Source organism: Neolamprologus multifasciatus, chromosome 18 (genome assembly GCF_963576455.1).
Source record: "Neolamprologus multifasciatus chromosome 18, fNeoMul1.2, whole genome shotgun sequence".
Lineage (NCBI taxonomy): Eukaryota > Metazoa > Chordata > Actinopteri > Cichliformes > Cichlidae > Neolamprologus > Neolamprologus multifasciatus.
In genome coordinates, this window is record NC_140456.1 from 13,605,521 (window position 1) to 13,630,349 (window position 24,829).

Genomic DNA, 24,829 nt, shown 5'->3' on the forward strand with positions numbered 1-24,829 from the left:
ACTAATATCTTTTTCTTTAATATAATCTGAGTTATTTCAGTGTCTCTGGCACATCCACAAATATAATATGTAGGTATGTTTGGTTTCTTTTGTCATGTAGCCTGATGATTTTGGTAATAAAAGTATCGCCTGACAGCTCTTCCATTCATTCACAAATGCAGGGTTATGAAGTGTTTAGAGAAAATGTGAGAGAAAAAGTTCTTGTCCTGTTTTGCAAAACTGCACAGAGGACTGGAGCAAAGTAAAATAAAAGAGACCTGAGTCATCATTGTACAAATCAAACCATCACTGTTTTGTAAGACCACTGCTGATTCCACTGGCAGCTGTTTCTACTTTTCATCAAGAACCTAGAAGAAGATGCTGCTAAAAATACTAAAACATGTGCGACACATGTGTGTCTCATAATTCAGAAGGTCTGCCGTGGTTCATGGATGCACAGCGGCAACTACAATCTGCAGTTCTCCCCCTGCCCACTAGATGCCCTCAGTTTCCTGCTCTTTATCCATCCATTCCCTTTCCCTCCCAACCCTCTTAGTTTCTACCTTTAGCTGTTTGTGACTGACTTTATCTTTACACTATGTATCCTAACCTTCTGACTGTTTCTGATCATCATCACCTGCTTTTTACATTTTTTGTTTGCTGATTCTGCCGCAAGTCCCGTGAAATTTAGACTCATTAAACACTGTTAACAGCACGTGTTACTGAAGCGATTTAAGAATAATATAGTGACAGAGTGATTGCAAAGAATCAAGATATGACTCCAAAATTATTGTTCATTTACGACTGAACACAGTCAGAACCCAAGTTTATTGTTATAATTCATGTTCTCTCAATAAGTGAAAAACTATAAACAAGCTTTCATCACTTCCACGTCGCCTTGGCAAGCGGAGAAACGCTTGGATAGACCCTAATCAGGATTTATCCTGCTTTTCTCTCAGAAACCAGGCCTGGCTGCGCAGATCAGGCTGGAAACACTTTTTTCCTCAATCTTTCATACGAAAAAAACAAAACAAAAAAAAAAACGATGAAACAAAAATCGCAGACTCGCTGGATTATAATAAGCGTTTGGCTTCGTCTCACTGATAATTCCCTCTAGAAGTAAACGGAGTTCAGCTTTAAAGGTGTTTCTCTATTTCAGCCACAGATTCTGGTAAGTTGTTGTAATCAAACTATGACTTTATCACCTTCAGCGTGAATGAAAACCATTAACTTGCATGTTCGCATTTTTGTTCGTGTTCGTATTTTGCGTTAAAATCGGTACTGTTTGCTTCACATTCCAGTAAAATACGTGTGATTGTGAGAGTTACGGTTATTTATTAGTTTCACGTCCGCATTCAAAAACAAAAACAAAAGTAAGCTGCAGCTTCAGGTCTGATGGAAAGAAAAGAGATTTCTTCTACAGGAAGTGTCATTAGCTCTGATTTTTCTTGTGAACGCTGTAAGTTACGTCAGAGTACTAGATTACAAGTTTACACAAAACCCAGTGAAGTATAATTAATAATAAAAATGTATCAAAGGTGAGTAAAAGTACTTTTATTGTAATAAATTAGTCCCTAGGAGTAATATGTGACATGCTGAGAATTATAAAGAAGCCTGAATGGAAAAACATGTTAGCTGGATCCGGTTCACTCTCTCCAAAGAGTCTTAGCATATATTTTAGGAATCATGTCTTAATTAAAGACTCAAGAGAAAAAACACTCTTGTCCCTTGAACATCAGGCTCAAACATGTTTGATTAACCATAGTTTAATGTTTGTGTTTTATGATCATACCATGTTTTTAAGAGTAAAATCACAGACTTAGAACTCATAACTATAACTGTAAATACTATAAAGTAGTGAAGTACTTCTTGTTCAGTGAATATATTTCTTTTCCTCCACCAGTTTGCACTAAACCATCCAGCTGTAAACTCAGGTATTCTGGGAACGTTGTCACTGTCAGGTGTTTTTGTTTGTATTTTGTGCATTTTATTTGGCCTGACTATTTTTTTCTCTTTTCCAGATGAAAACAACAAGCTGATTGTTTAGTCGGTGAGGCTGAGACAGCTGGTGGGGTGTCAGCCATGGGTCGAAAGCTTGATCTGACAGGACTGACGGACAATGAGGCGGAGCACGTGCTGCAGGTGGTGCAGAGGGACATGAAGCTGCGCAAGACAGAGGAGGAGAGACTCAAGTGAGTTTTGACCTGTAAATGCAGTGGAGCTCCAGGTGTTTTATGTTTAGGAAGTGAACTGTACTGACTTTTCCCCCCATCCTGCTGTTTTTCTATTGCAGCTTGGTTACTCTCACTGCTCATATGAGTGTTTGACAGTTTTGAACTTCCTTACCTCTGATGAAATCTTATTTCTTTGAGTCTGCTAGTAAATGTGAAACTGCTGGATAACCAGCTTATCACAGCGGTTTATAAAAGTACACTTTTTCTGTTCTTAGTGTTGCAAGAAACATAAACCTAGGATTTATTATTGCAGATATTCTTTTATTTTTTGTTGCAATTTAAGTAGATCTTGGCGTAGACAGAAAGAGGGATTGTGGAAATTAAAATTGTGCAGAGACCACGGAGACGCACTTGTGTGCAGAGAATTACAGTCATTTTAATACTTTGCCATTTTCAGAGTCGCAACATTAATTAGACAAACCAACCTAATTTAAACATGACGGTTATTTTAAATCCTTTGAAATGAATGACTGCTTGATGCCTAGAACTCATGAACATCACAAAATGTTGTTTCCTTCCTTGAGATGCTCTGCTGGGCCTTTACTGCGGCTACCTTTAGATGCTGTTTGTTTGTTTCTCTGCATGCAGTTTTGTATTTTATTTATTAATTGAAAAGCCTCCTCTGTTGGATTGAGATCAGGTGACTCACTTGGCCTTTGGGAATGGGAACTATATCTCATTTCTTTGCTTTTGCAGTTGCAGGATTTGGCTGAATCTGAGTAGAGAGATCAGCCCTGCACACTTCAGAATTCATATTGCTTCTTCTATCCACAGTCACATCCTCAATAAACACTAATGACCCAGTTCCACCAGTTCCAATGTCATACCATTGCCTCCACTGTGTTTGACAGATATGTTATGTTTCAGATTATAAACTATTTCTACCATGGTGATGAAAATATAAAGTATGGCTATGAAAACAAAATGAAGAACATATAAGTAAGTAAGGCACTGCATAACCAGTATACCTTTAAGGTCTTTTACACCAATTTTCTCAGGCTGCTTTTCTTTAGCACAATTTAATTCGAGGAATTTTTAGACCTTGGTGGAGATTTCCTTTCCCGCCTCTTTGCTCTGAAGTGTGTCCTAAACACAGTAGCCAGGAAGTGAAGCCTTTTTCCGCTGCACTCAGACCAGCTTCCTCCTTCACCCCAACCTCAACATATATAGATACAAAGGCACAATAACGTGGTAAATAGGTGGGTTTCATTGCCTGTAGCCTCAGCCTGAGAGTTACACAATAGTGGAAAATGATTTGCCTGTTTAACAAAAAGAGTCCTTGCTGGTCCTGGTGCTTTATTTAGAAAAACACTCACCTCTTACAGCATTATTCCACTGTTTACCAAAATGCTTTCAGTGGACTTAAAACCCATGAGAAGGACCACACATACAAGATGAATCTAATTGTCAGGATTTCCTTTAGATTTTTATCACCAAAAGCCCTTTTATTTGGACATCTGGTTTGATTAATTAAGTGTTTATCTGTAGTTTTTGATAATGTAACTTCACAGCTAGATTTAAAAAAAAAATAAAAAATTCTTTAAGAGTATGTCTAGTGTGTGCTTATCAGCCCAGTGTGGTCTATTATAACTTCCCATAAGAACTGTTTGTTGTTGTTGCTATTACCCTCCAGTCTCACTCTGTCCACACACTGAGGACAGGAGGTTTCTGCCTGTAGGTCAGACTAAGCATATGTGTTTTTCATATTTAATATGAAATGTTTTACTTTATAAGCCACTACCAGATCAGTTAGCTACATTGGCTACATTCACATTAAAAAAAAAGCAGATGGATTTATTTTTCAGTACCACATACTGAAGATGAAACAGGGTCCACAGAATTATCTATAAAACACCATAAAATATCTCTGCATCTCTTCAGACGCAGTCTTTGAGGACCAGCAAACAGATTCTCAACCCGTGGTCTTTTCTTTAAACTTTTAATCTATGTTGTTTCAGATTATTTTCTGGTTACATTTTGGAGGAAAGTGTCTGTAAAGTTGAGGAAAAGAGACACCAAAATATAACTGTAAGAAAAATATGCTTTAAAGAAGTGTACTTTAGTACATTAGACGGGCAGGTGGTTGTTATGTACCATACTTTAACTGACACGAGTTATAGAAATAGTGAAAAACTAAACTATACGACTAAAATGTATGACCCTCAGCTGCATATATATTTTCGGTACATTCACCTTAACTTATTTTCCCAACTCCCAAACTCTAACTTTATCTAAGTCTCTGTGACAGTCTAGTCTGAACATAGAACATACGTCTGTGGCCTAAAAACACTGTAGAACTACAGTATCGATCCAATGTTGTGTCCATATTCAAAAATCTGTGTATTTGCTTCACTGTACCTGCATTAATGTTTAAAAAGGCCCATCATCACTATCTGAGGCCACTGAAATGACAACAGTTTCTCTGCTTGAATCATATGTGCAACTGAAAGGAGTTTTTCTGTTAAATCCCCACATGACATGACGAAAAAAGTGATTAGTTGGTGAGCTTTTTACATTCCTTAACTTCAACAAGTGTTGCTAAGCAAAGCGCTTACCACCAGCTAATCTTGTTATTGTTTACCCGGCATGATTAGACATTGTTGACATTGTCTGAGTTCTTTACAGACAGACATGCTTTTGCCCAAAAGTTAAGTTATTTCTTAGGTCAAAACAATAATAAATTCAATCATTACTGCAGTTTTTAACAGCTGATTTATGTGGCCAAAGATTTCCACAGCTAATCCCCTCTTTAGCAGAAGTGCTTGACACAAAAGGTCACGTACTGCTTTCAGTCATCACACGTATGAGTTTAATCTGTCATGTCATTTCGATTGTTCACTTTTCTGCTTCCTCACTCCCAAACTTGTTACATGGGCTCTCACTTCATGCATCTTGCTTTTCAATTTCTGCACCGACATCCTTGAGATGAAACCCAGGAGTGTTCATGCATTTGAAACAGCAATCAGAGGGCAGAGAGGGCTCTATTCCTTTCCTAAGTTAGGAAAGGAATAGAGATGAGCGAAGAACAGGAGAACACAACTGGATGCTGTTGACTTTCTTTGTGACCTCTGGTGCATGTTTTTCTTATGAAAGGAGGAACTTTAAGACGTTCAGGACTGATTTGGATAACTGAAATGTCACACATGTATTTTATAACTGATCTGAGATGATATTATGTGTGATAAAAAATACTCTTCTGTTTTTCTCAAGAATGTTCAAGCATAACTACTTCATTAGATAATAATAGAAAAGCAAGAAAGACACAAAAACACAAATAAATACTCCAGATGAGATTTATTTTTAAAGCAGTGTGCTGGGGATTTCTAAAGCTAAATACAGCATCTACTGATTTCACACTTACCCAGTGCTAATACTTAGTTGGACTCCTTTGTGCCCTCAGAACTGCCTCAATTCTTCATGGCATAGAGAGGCAGAAACATTCCTCAGACATTTTGGTCCATATTGACATGACAGCGTCACAGTTGCTGCAGATTTGTAGGCTGCACATCCATAATGCAAATCTCCCATTCTCAATCCAGCAGAGCATCCCAAAGGTGCTCTACTGGATTGACATCTGATGACTGTGGAGGCAAACTCACTGTTCAAGAAACTAGTTTGACATGATTTGAGTTTTGTGACATCGTGTGCGGTCATAAAGGGATCGAAAAGGGACAAAAATACGAGCACAGAAAAAAATATTAGAAGCATTCTTGATTGTAATGATTGGTTATTTGAGTTACTATTCCTATCAGCTGAAAGCATACTGGACATTCTCCTCTGACCTCTGGCATCAATGAGGGATTTTCACCCACAGAATTGCTGCTCACTGTTTTTCAAACCCTTGTCTGTAAATCCTTGAGAGTTTCTGAAATACTCCAACCAGCCAACAACCAGGCCACATCCAAGGTCACTTAAATCACCTGTCTTCCTCATTCTGATAATCAGTTTGAACTTCAGTAAGTCATTTGTACATGTTAACATCAGAAATGAACTGAATTGTATCCCAGCTATGAGCAGATACAAGTTAAATGCACATTGCAAAAAAGGTGATTTTGCAAAGCTTTTCTTAGACATGGTTCCCATAATTGAAATGACTGAACTAACACTGATCAGTAGATGAGAAAAACAACTATAAGTGAGTTATAATGTTGCCTCATAGATGCTAACATGTAAATAAGCTGCTATTTGTCAGACATTTTCATGCATCAGCCTAGAAGTTGATGATATATGAGAGATTAGCTGTCCTGGAATTGTGAATAGTGAAAACCTCCGTTCACCAGATACAAAAATCCTAAAACTTAAAACACAGCTGTCCCCTGCTGTTCAGAAGCAGCACAGCAGGCACATTCATTTGGTAAGATACACTGTTTACAGAGAACAACATAACCCATCTTTTTATCTTCTTATGACAAAAGATAACTGATCCCCATTCAAATCTCCCATTCAAGCTCCATTCAGACAAATGCCAGCAGACATTAGTTAGCTTATCACCAAGAAGCAGACTTTATGTGAGGATTACTGCAGCTGACACAGCCTGAGCCTCTTCTTGTTTGTTCTCTTTGAATGACCGAAGCTCAAAAGCTTCTTTCGCTGAGGGTGTGTGAGGATAAAGCTGCAGAGTGCTGCGAAACATTATGTACATGTCTTATTAGGTCCAAAAAAAGGTCCACAGCTTTTTTTACGTTGAGTATCATGGGATGCTTTATGTTTCAGGTATGTTTGCGCATGTTTCTCCACTTTCTTGATGTTATTACCACACAGTCTCTGTCTGAGTCTGGCTGATGCTGGTCTGTCTGGGAGGTATTTATAACGTCCACTGAGCTTTAGTAATGGATGTGGTGCTGCAGTGAGGGGCATCTGAGGAAGACTGTAAAATGTTTATGGTTTTAAAGTTACAAGTTTCATTTAAATATTTTTGGTTAAAATTTTTAAAGGACTTCTAAGTCATATAACTCTACAGAGCTGAAGTGATTAGCCAACAGAACCAAAGCTTGCTATCATAATTGTTCTTTTAAAAAAATAAAATTAATCTTTTTCGTCATCGCTGATGTGACTTTTTGCTTGTTACTATTGATTAACAGAGAAACTGACACATTTTTCTACACTAAAAATATTCATTTGTTGTCTGAGTTTTTGCTTTGAGCTTTTGTCACATATAACATCATCATCTTTTCTTTCAAAGAAACCCCTAAGTTTCCATAAATCACATTCTGTAAACGTACTCTAAAAAACATTGTCGCGTGCAAAATGAGGAATTTATTTTGGTGCTTTGCATTTTGAATTTCACGTCATCAGAAACTGAAATGAAACCAACCTGCATACCTGCAGAAGCAGTTCCTGCCTCCCTCCTCATCTTGTCAGACTCCATCAGTTTCGAGCTGTAATAATTTATAAATGATTCAGTTATGGCTGATGCTCCTGCTGTCATGATGTGAAAATAATGGATTTTTTTTCTAGTGCCACCTACACAGTTACACTTTCTATTTGCCTCTCCTGCTTTGCCTTCATTTGTTTGACTAATTTTATATTCCATCATGTTGGAGCTCCTGTCAAATCATCTGCTTCTGCCTGTATTTCTTTGCTGGAAAGCTAATGATAAGATAAATGAATGCTAAATTGTTACACAATTACCCGTGTTTGTTTGCTGTCACATTTACTGAATGTAACAGAAAAAAAATAGCTGGCAGTTATTCAGCTCCCTGGCAGAAAGCAGCCAGTCTAAAACAAATTTATAACAATGTAAATTCAGATAAATGTGATCTAGTAACACCACAAATGAAGAGAGATGTGCATACCAAGTCCAATTAATTTAGATGAGAAAATAAATAAATAAATAAATAAGTAATTAGATTAATGTGTTTAATTTTTATAAAACAAATAATGAATTTGCATACAGTTTTAATTCTCTTACTTTGACCAGTTTGACCAGAACAGATTTGTTCCTCATAAACGCACAGAAACAGAAACACTGTGCCAATGATGTCAGACAGCAACATTAATTTAACTCAACAACAAAAGAAGCAGACTGCTGTCTTTGTATGGCACTGAAACAGATGGTAAAATGGTAAATGGACTGGTCCTTATATAGTGATGCACTCAAAGCACTTAATGTAAGTGCTGTTTGCAGGTTGTAAATGCAGGCTGCTGTAAGTCTGTTAGTGCTTTGTGTTTGTGAAAGGATTATAAATGAAATCAAACATGTAAAGTCGAGATGGCATGTTAAAAAAAAGTCATATTGAGGCACACAATTACAAAATTACATTACATTAATTACCATAAATTATTATTGCTTTAATCTCCATGGCTTGAGCTCTTCTCACTTCTTTTGCACCTTAACCTAAAAAAAGACATCAGGGGTCTCAAATGAACCCCTTTCAGTCCAATGTTACCTGATTTTACATCTCTCTCTTCAAGCCTCAACAAGTTCTCATATATTCTTGCCATCATTAACACCATAACTAGTGAAGTCACTTGTTCAGTTATTAACATTAGTTAATTATCAGGACAAGTGACTGAATTCATTTGTCTTAGTGAAGATGCACTGAAGACACTGGGCTCTTTGTGTGTGTTTTAACCATGTATTTGTGGTTTAGTCACCACGGCTGCTATTTATTTGATAGAGGCTTTCAGGTTAACAAGCAGCTCGATAAACATATGAAGTAGCTCCATAATTCTCACCGTATCTATTTATTTTCTGTTTACAAAATGATGAGACGACCTGACCGAATTTTTGAAACCACTTTAATTTCTGCTCCATTTTCATTAAAGGGGGGATCAGTGTGCGTTCATCTGTGCACTCTGTGTCCTCATTCACATAATCATCCTATTTGACACAGTAAACCCTGGTCTGGTGCTTTATCCATGTACAGGAACTTCATATGATCCCTGTGGAATACTATACTTCTTATCTTACTCACTGACACATAAGCATCTTTTTCAAACAGATTTTATACATCTCTCTCTCTCTCTCTCACACACACACACACACACACACACACACACACACACACACACACACACACACACACACACACACACATATTCCTGGTTTCACTATCTCTCTCCCCCCTCCTCCCCACAGCGAGCTGAAGCAGGAGCTGGACGAGGAGGGCAGTCGCTGCCTCCTGCTGTCACGGCAGAGTTGCTTCAACCAGCGCTGCTGCATCCGCTGCTGCTCGCCTTTCACCTTCCTGCTCAACCCCAAACGCCAGTGTCACGACTGCCACTACAACGTCTGCAAGGCCTGCCGGGTGTACAACAAACGGGACAAGACCTGGCTCTGCTCCGCCTGCCAGAAAAGCAGGTAAGGTCAGCGGTGGTGCCTGGAAGTGCTGTGGTGTTTATCTGTGTGTGTGTGTGTGTGTGTGTGTGTGTGTGTGTGTGTGTGTGTGTGCGCGCACGCGATATACAAGGAGACTAAGTGAGGATGAGAGGCTGAGAGTGACGTCAAAGGTTAAGGTCTTACTCCACTGTTGGAGAGATGGATTTAGCACTTATTACACATAACATAGACACTAAGATACAGTGCAGGATAAAGTCTCCTTTGGCCCCAACATTTGCACTAATGCAAGATGACAGAGGAGGAGATGAGGTAGGGAGATGTGCAGCAACATAAAATGGATTTTCAAAGACATTTTCCCAAATTTTCCCTTTAGAGGTCTTTTCTTGAACTCAACTTGTTGGTTTAATGTTACAGAAATCCTGAAACGCTCCATTAAGCATGTGAACTTTAAATCCACATGCTCTACTTCACTGTATTTTTGTGTAATTTTATATTTTTTACAGTTTGCTCAGATTGTAAAGCCTAACCTTAAAGCCTAATGGCTAAAATCGAAAGTGTGTCATAATTAAAATTCCCTTTGTTCATGAAACGCTGACATTTCGGGAGTTGACATTTTCTTTTAAAAGGACGAGGCTGTGCTTGTTATATGTTTTTCTCATTGCTGAGGGGTACAAAGCAAAAAATAGTTTCTATGACAAATTGAATGCTGTCTTGTAAGGCTGAAAATGCAGCAATCGTAAAAAAGGTCGAGACGTGATAATTGTTCAAATGTGTGGAGAACACATTTCTAGACAGGCTCTTAATCAGAAGTGATTGCGTGTAGAAGAAAAAAAATGGAGCCACCATTCTCACCTCTAAACATGTGAGTACGACCCTCAGACTGTTGGTGTTTGAAAGTTACAGACTGTCAGATTTATGGGGTTTTAGTGGGAATGTATTTCTGCAGCCTCTAGTCAAACTCTGAAGTGACCATGTCCGGTCACGTCTGCTGCACAGAGTCCAAATTAAAAGCCTGTGATTCCTGCTAAATGCTTGCATTATATACTTCACAATGGCACCTTTTTAAAAGCCTTAATATATTCCAGAAACTTCAAAGACACTGTAGATGTAAATTTTAAACGTGTAAAGCAGTTGCTGGTTTAAATGCCACTCTGTATGCAGTGGATCAGGGTTGTGCTGCTGTCTGACCCAGACATTCAAAATCAATTCAGTAGATAATATGAGAATAGAGAGCCATGACATGCGCTGGTGTCAGGAGTCACTGTGATAAGCTTACCTACCTGCCACCTGCCTCCAGATCATTCAATATAGCATCAGCCGTGGGGTCAACGAGGCCTGCAGATACCAAGTCATGCATTAAACGATGTATTTAGGTGCTATGTTAACTTAGTATTTATCAGAGAACCTAAAGGTAGAACATCCAAATAGATTTAAAATAAAGAAAAAACTGCAGTGTAATAAAAATGTAATAGTGCTTTGTAGATGTACTTCTTTCTTTCCAGTGAGGCATCGTTGCCAGTAGCTGGTAGTTAAAACCTGACTGCTTAGTCTACACCAGGAGGCACCTTACAAAGCCTGTAGAAGTGCAGTAATGATGTGTGACATTTTATTGTTTGCTTCTGTTTCCTGTCAAAGCACTCACTGTGTACACACACTTACAGCCACTCAGAGATCGGAGGGTACCTCATTAAACATAAACGTGTCATTATACAGTTAATTTAAAAACAGCAGTGATAGAAATTTCAATCTTAAATATACTTGAAGATAATGCAGCACATAACTGAGCTAGACTAACAACACCGTGCACACATTGGATCATATACTGGCAGTGTTGGGAAGGTTACTTTTAAAATGTATTCCATTACAGAATACAGATTACATGCCCCAAAATGTATTCTGTAACGTATTCCGTTACGTTACTCAATGAGAGTAACATATTCTGAATACTTTGGATTACTTAATATATTATCATGCTGTTTACAACTACATGAATGTACTATTGCTGTGATTTATTACTGTTACTGAAGGTCCGCGGGGCCGAACCGTAGTAAAGGGACCTCTGGCTAATACGGCGGGTTCTGTGTCAGGCTCGTAGCCGAAAACTAGCTTTACTTTGTTGTCTGGGTCAACTTTGCTAGCGAGAGACAGAGAGAGGCGTTGAAAGGCTGCTCCAACGGAACTTATTGTTTTTGGAGGAAAACACGAACACGTGTACAGTCGAGTCTTAATAGCTTACTTACAACTGGGCTCGTCAGGCACTCTTCTTGGCTGCAGTGGTTATTATTATATTTACATGCTTCCAGCTCCCGTTTCTGCTAGCTCATACTTTTCCTTTTTCTCCCTCCCTCGCTCACAGACACATAACGTGTATGGCAGTCCATTCTCCCTGCAGCACGGACTACACTGCCTATGATGCTACATTCTTTAGAGCTATACCTGTAGCATTCTGCCTATTAGCTTAGCACAACAACAACAACAAAAAGGCCTCTCTCACCCAGGAAACACACAGTCGCAGAGAGAGCGTCACCCTTTAACCATGGTAACCGTAACGCTGCCGCCTGGAACAACAGAACGTAGCTGTCAAACAAAACCCAAACAGTCCTGACCCGCGACAATATGAAACAGGAAAGTACCGCCGTGTAATCCATTTATTTCAACAAAGTAACTGTATTCTAAATACCACCTTTTTAAACGGTAACTGTAACGGAATACAGTTACTCATATTTTGTATTTTAAATACGTAACGGCGGTACATGTATTCCGTTACTCCCCAACACTGTATACTGGGTCTGTTTACAGCCATGTTTCATATGTTACATACAACAATTTTAGTTATAGTGTGCAAGGCTATAAACAGACACTTTCATAGAGTCAGTCACTATTTGTAAATGTTGTAGTTGAGATACATTTTCTACACACTTACTCAGATTCTGCAGAGTAACATGTCACTTACACATTAGTCTAATTCATGTGACCTCACTAACTGATAGGTCTACAGAAATCTTCAAATTCGTCACATTGACTTATTTAAGTTTAACATCGCTGAAATACTGTTCACAGCAGCAGTGTTCTGGGTTTGGGTACATAAACGCCCTTCTGTCTGGGGTTTGCATGACCTTACATGATTGTGTGGGTTTTCTCCAGTTAGTATGATACAGTAGGTAAAACAAAGAAAACAGCACAGTGTATCTACGAGATGTGTAACATTAAACACCGAGTTTTAGTCTTTTTTTTTGGCTGACTGTATTCAGTAGAAGATAACTGCGCAACTATCATCTGTCCATCTATCTTCCTCTTACCCAATTCAAGGTTGTCGAGGGGCTGAAGCCTATCTGAGCTGTGGTGTACCCTGGACAGGTTTTGTTTTGGACTGTGGGAGGAAGTCGGAGTAAACCCACGCAGACATGGGGAGAACATTCAAACTCCACACAGAAAGATCCCGGCTAGATTTGAACCCAGGACCTTTTTGCTGTGACAGTGCTAATTACTGCACCACCGGACTGCTCCCAACCATCTTCACATTTAGATTTATTGGTGGTTCAGACTTTTCACAGTTAACCAAACAGTGATTTCATATCTACAGATTGCTTCTTTAACTTTACGTCAGCAAGACTCTGCTAAATTTGTGTGAAGTGTTTCTGTAATGCTGCCTTCTTGGTGCAGATCAGATAGCGTCACTGTGATTTGTTGGCTGTGACTTCTTACCCGTCACAAATGATAACAGCTGCTGTGTTTTTCCAACTCACTTCCAGCTTTAAAAACACGTATTTTTTAGGTAGCGTGTAAGATGAAATCATTGCGACAATCCTGCTGTTTAATCAGCGTTGTCACTGTATTACCCCTCATGACGACCCAACTTCAGTGTAAACCGGCCCGTGTGATTTCATGCTGTCTTGCAAACATCAAAGTGAGACGTTTATGTGTCTCCTGTCTACCTTTTACTAATGATTAAACCATCTCCTGCTGATTCTCTCTCAGCCTCCTGATTTATGAAGTAACTCCAGAGAAGTTTTGGCTACTGATGTGAGAGACATAGTGGAAATGAATCCGCACAGCTGCCAGCCGCTGGTTGTGTTCATCTGTGAGTCAGATGTAGATTGGCACCAGGACTGACTGATGGTTTTGCTTTTTTGTGTCTGACCTGGTTACTGAAATTCTGGTTGAATGTTGCTTGACCAAAATGTGGATAATAACAAATGTGAAGAAAACTACATTTCCTTCACATTTGGTAGGGTGATTAGCATAATCTATATTAATCTAAATTAAGTTGTATGTCTGTGTGTTTCTTTCTCAGGTTGTTGAAGACACAGTCACTGGAGTGGTTTTACACTAATGTGAAGAAACGCTTCAAGAGGTTTGGCAGCGCCAAAGTGCTGAAGACTCTTTACAGGAAGCACCTGGCAGAACACAGTGCGCTTTCAGAGCTAACAGGTAAACTACTTCTACTGCGTTAGATGCTTAAGATTCTCAGTTAGGAAACAGTTCCCAGCTTTATATCACTAAAACCTCACATATGATTGGCTCATTTCATAACAGCTTGCTGTAGGGAGAATCTACTCTGATGAGAAATTAGTGTGCCTGCTCAAAGTTGTCTTGATTTTTGTTGTTTCATATCTCAAAGCAGTGGAGAACATGAACTTGGGAAGAGGGTGAAACAGGATTAAGCTCTTGGCTTTCATCCCACATTACTCTGGCAAATCACTCAGGCTGTTGCTACACTTCAAGTCTATTAATGTTTGTTTGCTTCTTTCATATCTTCACTCAGCAGGGACTCAGTGCTGCTGTATGTGTGCAGGTTTTATGATCCACTGTTCAAAAGTGTTTATAGACATAGATGTGAACATGACGGTGCAGTTACAAGCACAGTTTATGTTAACTCGAATCAGTGGATCACTTTTTAATTTGTTTTCCTCTGTTTTTGGCTTCAGAATTTGTGTAATTTAAAGCTGCAGTGATCAACGTTTTTATATTTATAATCGCTAGTCTTTAATTATTGTTATTAATAGGTGTAATGTGTATTGCAGACAGTAGATGTTCTTTAATTGATGTTAGCGCAGGGCCAGTTATGGTTAGGTACCTTCTTCTTGTCAGTTTTTTCTTTGTAATGTGTGATCCTGAAGCTTGTGTGAGATTTGTGCAGCAATGAAACATATCCTCTAAAAACCTTTCAGCACAGCTCACTGATTCGACAGCTTTGTGGTGGGCTTGAATTTCTGAGGGATGAAAGTCATGCTAGACAGAATCTTTGCACTGCATCAGCAAATCATCTGTGAACAGTGCACCTCGCGCTCCCTGATGACTAATATCAGTGTTGGGTCCAGCTATTTTGAGACGGCAGCTCTTTGGCCCTTTACTTTTTTAGGGATGGACCTGGTTCTAGATTAGAGGAGTTTGTTCTCAGAGGAATTTGATTCAAAATATTTTCTTTGAAAAGTTCATTATGAACTTCAAAAATTGCAATATCTTTTCCTAAAAGTTTTGTTTTTACATGAGATCTTTCAGTTTTAGCCTGTTTACATTTCAGTGACAGTAAGAAAAAAAGGGCTTTGCGCTTTTCTTTAATGAAAGCAAAGTCAGGGTAGAAGAAGCTTTTTGTGTCTTCACAGCTTAATGAGAAGCTGTCACACTGAAAATGGTTTGGTTCAGACACAGAGAGCTTTGAATAAATGTGTTCATAGTGACATATGCTCACGCATCTAGGTCTAGTCAGTGACAAAGCACCAGAGCATCTGTGAGCCACTGGTTCAGAGTATGATCTGATTGAACCGACAAGGGATTTCAGAGAATTATGTGTGTTGTGTGGAGGAGAGGTCACCTGCTGCAGATGATGCAGAGCTCTGACCCTGGTGGGAGGAGGACTGATGTGGGCTGGCGTTAGGCCGCCGCTCCTCTGATGTAGGTAGCTTTTTTTATTCTCTGCACACGCACTCTTTAGCACTCTGTTTTTTTAGTTTTCGTACTTTTATGACAGACCGGCACTGAAAACTCTCTATCCAGTTGCAAAATGCGATCGACTCAGCGTGACTCATGATGTTACTTTGCATATGAATAATGCGTATGACATGAATAGCATCAGAACTAGCGGAGCTGACATTTGAGAACTAAATGCTGTGTGATCCTGAACCTTGTGTGAGATTTGTGCAGCAATGAAACATTTCCCCTCAAGACCTTTCAACACAGTCCACTGATTCAACAAAGCTCGGAGACATTCTCCTCTGAAGAGAGACGCAAAGGAACAAAGTGGCCCTGAGGAGCAGAGGAAGTGAGGCGAACTCATATATATAATTTACTCAAGGCTTTGTATAGTACAGACATACAGGCGTTTTATTATCATCTAAACTGTTTTTCTGTTGTTGTTTCTGTTGGGAATTCATCATTTGAGAATTCTGAAACTAGTCGTTACCTAAAGGCAAATGTAATGTTTTTTCTACGAACAGTCAAATCCTGATGATTATAAAATAAATACATCTACAAATCTTTACAACTGTTGTTGTAATTTGCTCTCAGACTGTACTGTTAATGGATTCATATGTGAATCAACAGATTTTACTATAAGAATTTAGTGTTCATCTAAGTGTTAATATACTCATGTAAAATCAGAAATTGTGATCTCATACATATTATTACTGGCTGAGGCAAGTTTACATTTTTCAATTGATTAATCAATTTTTTTTTGATGAAACTCTTGTAGATCTATGAATCTGATCTGAGTAAGTAGGGAGTCACTGATATAGATTTCGGCCTGAGACAACATTTAGATAAAACGTGGCATTAAACCTACAGTCTTTTTAATGGCCAGCAGAGGGCATATCCTCTGGTAGAGAGGTGTGTGAGAAAATTATTCGTCTACTCCCTTGAGCTACTACCACATTAAACATTTTCTAGGGATTTTATGTGTCACTGGCTATTTTGATGGATGGATTTTAATTACATGTAGCTTGGTATGACATCACATTTTTTTTTAATTGTTCAGTTTTTTAATTTGTTGCTGTAAACATGGAGAACAAATGGCATCCTCAGTGTTAAAGATTACTTATATAAGCATACTAACAAGTCAAAAAACATTGTGGGCATAATGATGATTATTAGGATTCTGCTAGCTTTAGCATTTAGCTCCAAGCCCTGCTAGTACATTAAAGATATCTAAGACTGTAAAATAATAGGTTAGCTTTAGTACTGATTTAATTTTAATTTTAATTTAATTTCAATTAACTTTTATTTACATAGCCCCAAATCACAACAGTTGCCTCAAGGCACGTTATATTATTAGATGAAGACCCTGCAATAATACAGTGAAAGCCCCAGCAAACAGATGACTACCTATGGCCAAGCACTTAGCAACAGTGGGAAGGAAAAACTCCCTTTAAACAGGAAGAAACCTGGCAGAACTGGGCTAAATCTTCTGCTAGTGGTTGAAAGTGATTAGATGAACACAGGACAAAACACACCATGGAAGAGAGATTAACAATAACTCTTTGATCAGTTAGCTATTTAACAAATACTCTTTCAAGAAAGTGATAAAAGGATGGTTTGAGATTGGCCTATAATTAGGCCAGTTGGCAGCTGGGTCGAGTGATGGCTTTTTAAATGATGGTTTAATATATAATGTACAGATTAATCATACTGAAAATTGAAAAATTAATAATGGTAGGACTTCTCTGAGCAGTTTTGCAGGAATAGGGTCTAAAAGACACGTTGATGGTTTGGAGGAAGTGTATATTGAAGTTAAGTAAATATTAGTAGTACTGAAAGTAGCTGTATATAATAATTCAATTCAATTCAATTCAATTTTATTTATATAGCGCCAAATCACAACAAATGTCGCCTCAAGGCGCTTCATAGATACAGAGACAGAAAGCCCAACAATCATATGACCCCCCTTTGAGCAAGCACTTTGGCGACAGTGGGAAGGAAAAACTCCCTTTTAACAGGAAGAAACCTCCGGCAGAACCAGGCTCAGGGAGGGGCGGCCATCTGCTGCGACCGGTTGGGGTGAGAGAAGGAAGACAGGATAAAGACATGCTGTGGAAGAGAGACAGAGATTAATAACAGATACGATTCAATACAGAGAGGTCTGTTAACACATAGTGAGTGAGAAAGGTGACTGGAAAGGAAAAACTCAATGCATCATGGGAATCCCCCGGCAGCCTACATCTATTGCAGCATAACTAAGGGAGGATTCAGGGTCACCTGGTCCAGCCCTAACTATATGCTTTAGCAAAAAGGAAAGTTTTAAGCCTAATCTTAAAAGTAGAGATAGTGTCTGTCTCCCGAATCCAAACTGGAAGCTGGTTCCACAGAAGAGGGGCCTGAAAACTGAAGGCTCTCCCTCCCATTCTAATTTTAAATACTCTAGGAACAACAAGTAGGCCTGCAGAGCGAGAGCGAAGTGCTCTAATAGGGTGATATGGTACTACAAGGTCATTAAGATAAGATGGGGCCTGATTATTTAAGACCTTGTATGTGAGGAGCAGGATTTTGAATTCAATTCTGGATTTAACAGGAAGCCAATGAAGGGAAGCCAAAACAGGAGAAATATGCTCTCTCTTTCTAGTCCCTGTCAGTACTCTTGCTGCAGCATTTTGGATTAACTGAAGGCTTTTCAGTGAGTTTTTTGGACATCCTGATAATAATGAATTGCAGTAGTCCAGCCTGGAAGTAATAAATGCATGAACTAGTTTTTCAGCGTCACTCTGAGACAGGATATTTCTAATTTTAGAGATGTTGCGCAAATGGAAGAACGCAGTCTTACATATTTGTTTAATATGTGCGTTGAAGGACATATCCTGGTCAAAAATGACTCCAAGGTTCCTCACAGTGTTACTGGAGGCCAAGGTAATGCCATCCAGAGTAAGAATCTGGTTAGATACCATATTTCTAAGCTTTTCAGCGCCGAGTACAATGACCTCAGTTTTATCTGAGTTAAGAAGCAGAAAGTTAGTGGCCATCCAAGTCTTTATGTCTTTAAGACATTCCTGCAGTTTAACTAATTGGTGTGTGTTATCTGGCTTCATGGACAGATAGAGCTGGGTGTCATCTGCATAGCAGTGAAAATGTATGCTATGTCTTCTAATGATGCTGCCTAGGGGAAGCATGTATAATGTAAACAGAATTGGTCCTAGCACTGAACCCTGTGGAACTCCATAATTAACCTCAGTGTGTAAAGAGGACTCTCCATTTACATGCACAAATTGGAGTCTATTAGATAGATATGATACAAACCACTGCAGTGCAATACCTGTAATACCTACAGCATGTTCTAATCGCTCTAATAGGATATTATGGTCAACAGTATCGAATGCTGCACTAAGGTCAAGAAGGACAAGCACAGAGATGAGTCCACTGTCAGAGGCCATAAGAAGATCATTTGTAACCTTCACTAAAGCTGTTTCTGTGCTGTGATGAACTCTGAAACCTGACTGAAACTCTTCAAATAAACCATTCCTCTGCAGATGATCTGTTAGCTGTTTGACAACTACTCTTTCAAGGATTTTTGATATGAAAGGAAGGTTGGAGATTGGCCTATAATTAGCTAAGACTGCTGGGTCTAGAGATGGCTTTTTGAGTAAAGGTTTAACTGCAGCCACCTTGAAGGCCTGTGGTACATAGCCGATTATTAGAGATAGGTTGATCATATATAAGATCGAAGAATTAATCAATGGCAGGACTTCTTTGAGCAGTTTTGTAGGAATGGGGTCTAAAAGACACATTGATGGTTTGGAGGAAGTAATTATTGAAGTTAACTCAGAAAGATCGATTGGAAAAAAAGAGTCTAACTTAACATCAATGAAACTAAGAGTAGCTGTAGATAATATTACATCTGTGGGATGATTATTGGTAATTTTTTCTCTAATGATAAAAATTTTATTTGTGAAGAAGTTCATGAAGTCATCACTAGTTAACGTTAAAGGGATGGTTGGCTCAAAAGAGCTCTGACTTTTTGTCAGCCTGGCTACAGTGCTGAAGAGAAACCTGGGGTTGTTCTTATTTTCTTCAATAATGAGTCTGTAAGGTGGTTAGAAATGTTTTCTCTCTAATGGTTTCAGTTTTATTTTTGAAGGAATTCATAAATTCATTGGTGGTTAAAGGAATTTATTGGATTTCTGTAAGATCTAAAGGTGGGATATTGTTGATTGTTGATTATTGATTTGTTATTCAAATCACTGGAATATACTCTGCCATTCATGATACACGGGAGAAGTACTTTCTGCGGCGGAGTTCATATTCTTATGCATGCCTCTGTCAGCTCGCCTTCCCGAGAGATTCATGGTGCCTTCAGGGTTACAGTGACCTCCAGCTGCTGTTCTGGGGTCATACTTCTTATCGCATGCATCTGTTATGACACAGATGTCTGCAGACATACATGAGGGGTCACTAGAACAAAATCCCTTTTCCTGCATATAAAACACAAAAAAATCCTCAGGTTGTCTCTATTTCAGGATATTTCACATCAAGCTTGTCTCTGGAGTTTTAACCAGTGGAGTAAAGTGCTTGCTTCATTTTAAACTGAACAGTTCATATTACTTAAGTGCTCTTTGGCCTTTTAAATAAATTGAAGTGACCCCGTGTACTCAGCTGTACCCTTGAACCAGGCCTTGCTGTGCACAGATCGGCTGGTAATGCCATGCATGAGGAAACTAATGCACTTATATAACCACAAATGGCCGCATTGTTGCATGAATATTTAAATGATGTGAAAAGAGCTCAGAGCTCAGGAGCTGCAAGGGGAAACTATGTAGAGAGTGACTGAGTGCTCTCTACTGAGCAGTTACCGACATTAAAATCAGATTATGTATTTCAAATATCGGTCAGCGATACTGTTGATAAGTGTGTGTAGGTATATCTGTTTACACCATAGCTGTATTACCAGCAAATGTAGTGAGGAAACAAGTAATCAAACCAAGCAAAAAACATGGTAGAGTGTCATTTTTATCAAAACTTACACTTAATAAATCAAAAATTAAGCTCTCATACAGGAAAGAACATCTCACTTGAGACAGCACAGCTGAGGTTTAGGTATTTGCAATGAAAACTGTTCTTGTCATAATAAAATATCAAAATTAATTCTCATAATTGCACAAATGTAGTTTCCATAACGCACATTAAAAAAATGACCAAAAAGATGCTCCTTCATCTCTTTAATGCTTCATCTTATTTAAAAGTTATTCCTGTGATCAGGTTCCAGGATAAAAAGGTTAATCCCACGTGGAAGTCTTTTCACATTCATGTAAACATGTGTGTGTCTGCAGAGGGCAGCGCCTATGAGGAGAGCATCTGCAATGAGGACAGCGTCTGCGGGAGCGACTCAACGTTTTACAGACAAACTGAAGGTGCAGACACATTTAATTATGACTTCACTGATGCTTGATTGTACTGTACACCTGCTGTTGTAATTACAGATGCATACACTTGGATTTTCACATGTCAAAAGTATGACACTTTGTGGTGACATAAATGCTTTGTTTAATGTACAAAAGTTACAGATTTTCCCCAGTTCAGCTTTCTCCCAGTAACTAGCAAAGATAAACGTTAAACTAATTAGTTTCAGTTTTTGTTTGTTAGCAATGAAGTAAAAAAAAGAGCTGCCATTCAGGTTTTGCTTGCAGTTCTAAATGTAATTGGTTTTAGTTGTATTTCTGGTATTTGTAAAATACTGAAGTGTCAAAGTAACTTTAAGTACAAGGGTCGGTTAACTCATCAGTGAGCCCTTTGGAGCCGTGCGCCTTTAAGTCCCAGCGTAGCTCTGTTTTTCTTAATTTTTGAGGTTTAACAATCTGCAGCACAATATTATAACATCAACTTTTATATTGAAGATATTAAAGCTGAATTTGGGTTTGCAGGGAAATATTTGCTTTTTTTGCGAAGAGTATTAAGATGCACAAAGGTGGATTTTGTTAACTTAACACAGTTCAGATGATCATCTTGTGTTACTCTGCAAAAAAACAATATGTATTGTATTGCAATGTTGGCTTTTTTTTTTTTTTAGCCCTTCTTGGAGCATCAGTTTTAGGCCTATTAATTTTATGTTTCTTGATTTAATCTCTTATGGAGTGAATTTAATAGCTTAAACAGAGGTGTTATGGTGCTACATGTTTTATTCATTTAGCTCCATGATAATAATGAAGTTCCAGCCAGGCCAGAAATCCAGAAATTTAATGGCAAAACGGCGCTTAGCAACTTTGTGTTTATATACTATAAGAATACAACTCGTTGGCAAACAGATTGAGTCCTGTATTGCAAAGACACCCATTGCAACTGGGTTGGTGTCATTGGTGCAGACAGACCCAGACAGCAAATATTTGAGAACCTTCACCAATATGAGAGTATTTGCAGTCAAATGTGAGAGCTTTTCCATCTTTTACCTAAATCGGTCAGTGAAATGCTCACCATCTATTTGCCATACAGCAGATTTGGCTACTCGGACATTTGGCCTTTTTCTCCTGATTGGTGATCCATTTCCTGTTAAAGTGAATTTCAACAAGAAAAAAATATTTCCCAATATCCAGGTCAAACATAATCCTCTCATGATTCCACATGAATCCATATTTGTTCCCATGCTGACTTTCATGTAATGCTTTATAGCAGAAGAATTGAGTAGTTTTATGATCTTAGCTGTAATCTTTTGGCGCAGGTTCCTAGTTGCATCTCAAACAACCATGTCAGTCTGTTCTCTTCTGTGTCCTGCCTTGCTCTCATTTGTCATCATGCGCCTAGTTCACTGCGCTAACAGGATGAGTGACGGCAAACATGAATGAAAAGCTGCTTTGGGCTGGTGGTCATGTCTCAGTCTGCAGAAACTGGGGCTGAATGAAGACAGATGCATGTCTTTAAAAGTGAACTGAACTGAAAACTGCTCCTTCTTCATAAAATTTTGCAGAGTAAACAATGTAAACAATTGTTTGATCCAAAGTCCTTCAAATAACAACAAAACACGTGACTGTTATTTTCGCATTTAGAGCACAGCATGGCGGAGACGCTCACTGTGGCCAGGCGGGTGGCAGAGGAGGCCATAGATGAGGCCATTTCCAAGGCTGAATTTGACACTTCCAATCAGGTTATTCATGTTTTTCCTCTCATACAAATAGTTGCTTATTGTTCGAACCTTTATCCACCCATACAGTCTTCTACTGGAAATGCTACATTATGTTAGAGATTATCCTCAATCTGCACTTTGATAAATAGCCTCTAGAGACCTTACATGAAGTTTCTTTTTAATCTGACTATTCTGTTTTTTTATTTTCTTTCAGTCAGATTAAGTTAAACCATCAGGATTATGCTTCAGTCCAAAACTCAGATGGTTTAATACTACAAGACAATGGCAGGGCGATTGCTATCTTTGCTCATAGCTATATGTAAAATGTTACAGCTCCATGAAATAACCCGAGGAGGTCATGATGTGAATCCTCGATCTGAATGCTTCTGCTGATGTGTTTTGGCTGAGTGACCCTTGTATGGTTATAACTTGTCAATCACAAGGAAGGACTGCCATGAAACCGCATTCTTTTCTTTTCTAACTTAAATCATGATTTTAAAAAATGTATTCAGTAAGCCTTGAACCCAGTATGTGCGACCATAAAGCCAGGAGGTTGGGTCATTAAAGAGGTCATAGTTGAAGGGACATTTTTCCTAAATTTCTTTGTTTCAACCATAGTCAGCGCCCCCTGTTGGTCTTTTCAAAGAATGCAGGTTGAAAGTATTTTCTTAAACAAAGTTCATCTAATATCTGCATACCTTTTTTTTAAGGTAAAAAAAACGATTTGCTCATTCACAAGAAACCCCAGTAACAAGCTAGCCTTTAAAATTTTTCATATAGGGGGAATTATTTTGTGCAGTGCATGGTTTAATTCATCACTTGACCTTTCTAACTTAAGATTTCTGATGCTGTTGCGTCTTTAAAAACACAGTTATGTTAGAAAAGATTTACTTCTTACTAATCTCTCAAAGTATGCTAAAGCTTTTGGATGCAGCATAGCATGTATATGTAGTGTATATTCAGAGAAGTAATCAGCTTAGAGTGTTTGTTTGCGGCGATGAATAGCTTTTTTATTTGTGTTTACAACAGGAGAAGCAGAATGAAGCACGCTATCTGCGGGAGCACAGAGGAGAGCTCATTGAGGAACTGGCCAAAACCATTGTGCAAAAAGTAAAAAATATAAGAACAATAATTTAGCATGTGAAGGCCTCTTCAAATCTTCCAGTATTAGAAAGGAGTTAATTATTTAATTGTATTTATTTTTTCATCTGCACAGTACTGAGCTGTATGCAGCACTAATCCTAGTCTCTGTTTATGTAAGATCATTAGTAGGAGAAAGACTTTGGCTGAGATGAGAGCAGAATATGATCACGACTTGGCCCTTGAACGCAACCCTGACCTTCACCATCAACATCAGTCCCCCTCTGATCAAGCGTCCAGCTCACAGAAACATCAACCAAGCCTCTGGGTAAAAATAAATAAATCAGAAACACGTTTTGTGATCCAATAACTCAAGTAATGTATTTGTATTTATTCTTAATGAGTAAACCAGTTTGCTTAGAAGAAGTTAAAGCTCCAGGAGCACATGTAGTATGAAGAACAAGTTACATTTAAAAATTTCTTTTGTTGGTGCCACCCAGGCTGTGTTTTTTAAAAAAAGAATATTTGGTACTTAGAGTCTGTTCTGTGATGACCCTGATGAAGGCCATGGGTCAAAATGAGCTAGTCAAGTAAAAAGGTTGTTCTTCATATGATAAATGTTGCTGGACCTTTAGGTTCTTCTTCACACGCACATTAGAAGCAGCTGAACAGTAAGTCATCAGTTCTTCTTTCACTGAAACAAAGGATGACATGATCATTTCTGTTTCCACATGCTGACCTCTGCTGGTTGAACTATTCAACAAAGAACCTTTATTTTATCATCAGTTTATAGAAATAAAAGATCAATTCAAATATCACCAAACTATTTTTTTCTAATTTTGCAATGACTTTTATCTTTTTCCCCAGAGGTCACAATCTGCTTTCTCACTGTTGGACAATGACCTTCCGGGCCTTATAGAAGACTCCCCGCAGACATTACAGAAGGAAGGAGCTGGGTCGTCTTGGAAGAGTGTAGACCGGCTGGATAACGCTGGTAAGATCCTCAAAAACTCAACAAGTATGTTAAACTCACAGTTATAAATTGGATTATTTTATGTATATTTTTCTCCTCACACTGATTGTCGCAGAAAGCTCTATAATTGTCTTAAAATTTAGACACAGTTACTTTTTCAGCCTCCTCAGACTGCTTATGGATGTATTTTTACAAATGATTTGTTGTATATTAAAACCTAGTTTTCATATTTCTGACTTCAAATAAAA

General features: G+C 38.4%; 1 protein-coding gene across 4 annotated transcripts in view; it reads left to right on the top strand.

Annotated features, from left to right (window-relative positions):
- The first annotated feature begins 863 nt into the window (after positions 1-863).
- The window catches only part of myripa (myosin VIIA and Rab interacting protein a), a 32,965-nt gene continuing 8,999 nt past the window's right edge, over positions 864-24,829 (top strand). For 2 of the 4 annotated variants that reach the window (XM_085141598.1, XM_085141599.1), the window contains exons 1-9: positions 864-1,150; positions 2,001-2,171; positions 9,295-9,516; positions 13,790-13,926; positions 20,745-20,825; positions 22,452-22,549; positions 23,558-23,638; positions 23,790-23,936; positions 24,476-24,602. In XM_085141598.1, the coding sequence (XP_084997724.1) occupies positions 2,062-2,171; positions 9,295-9,516; positions 13,790-13,926; positions 20,745-20,825; positions 22,452-22,549; positions 23,558-23,638; positions 23,790-23,936; positions 24,476-24,602 (1,003 nt within the window). In that variant the 5' untranslated portion in view covers positions 864-1,150; positions 2,001-2,061. The remainder of the gene's footprint in view (positions 1,151-2,000; positions 2,172-9,294; positions 9,517-13,789; positions 13,927-20,744; positions 20,826-22,451; positions 22,550-23,557; positions 23,639-23,789; positions 23,937-24,475; positions 24,603-24,829) is intronic. The other 2 variants (XM_085141600.1, XM_085141601.1) reach the window with 1 other exon arrangement.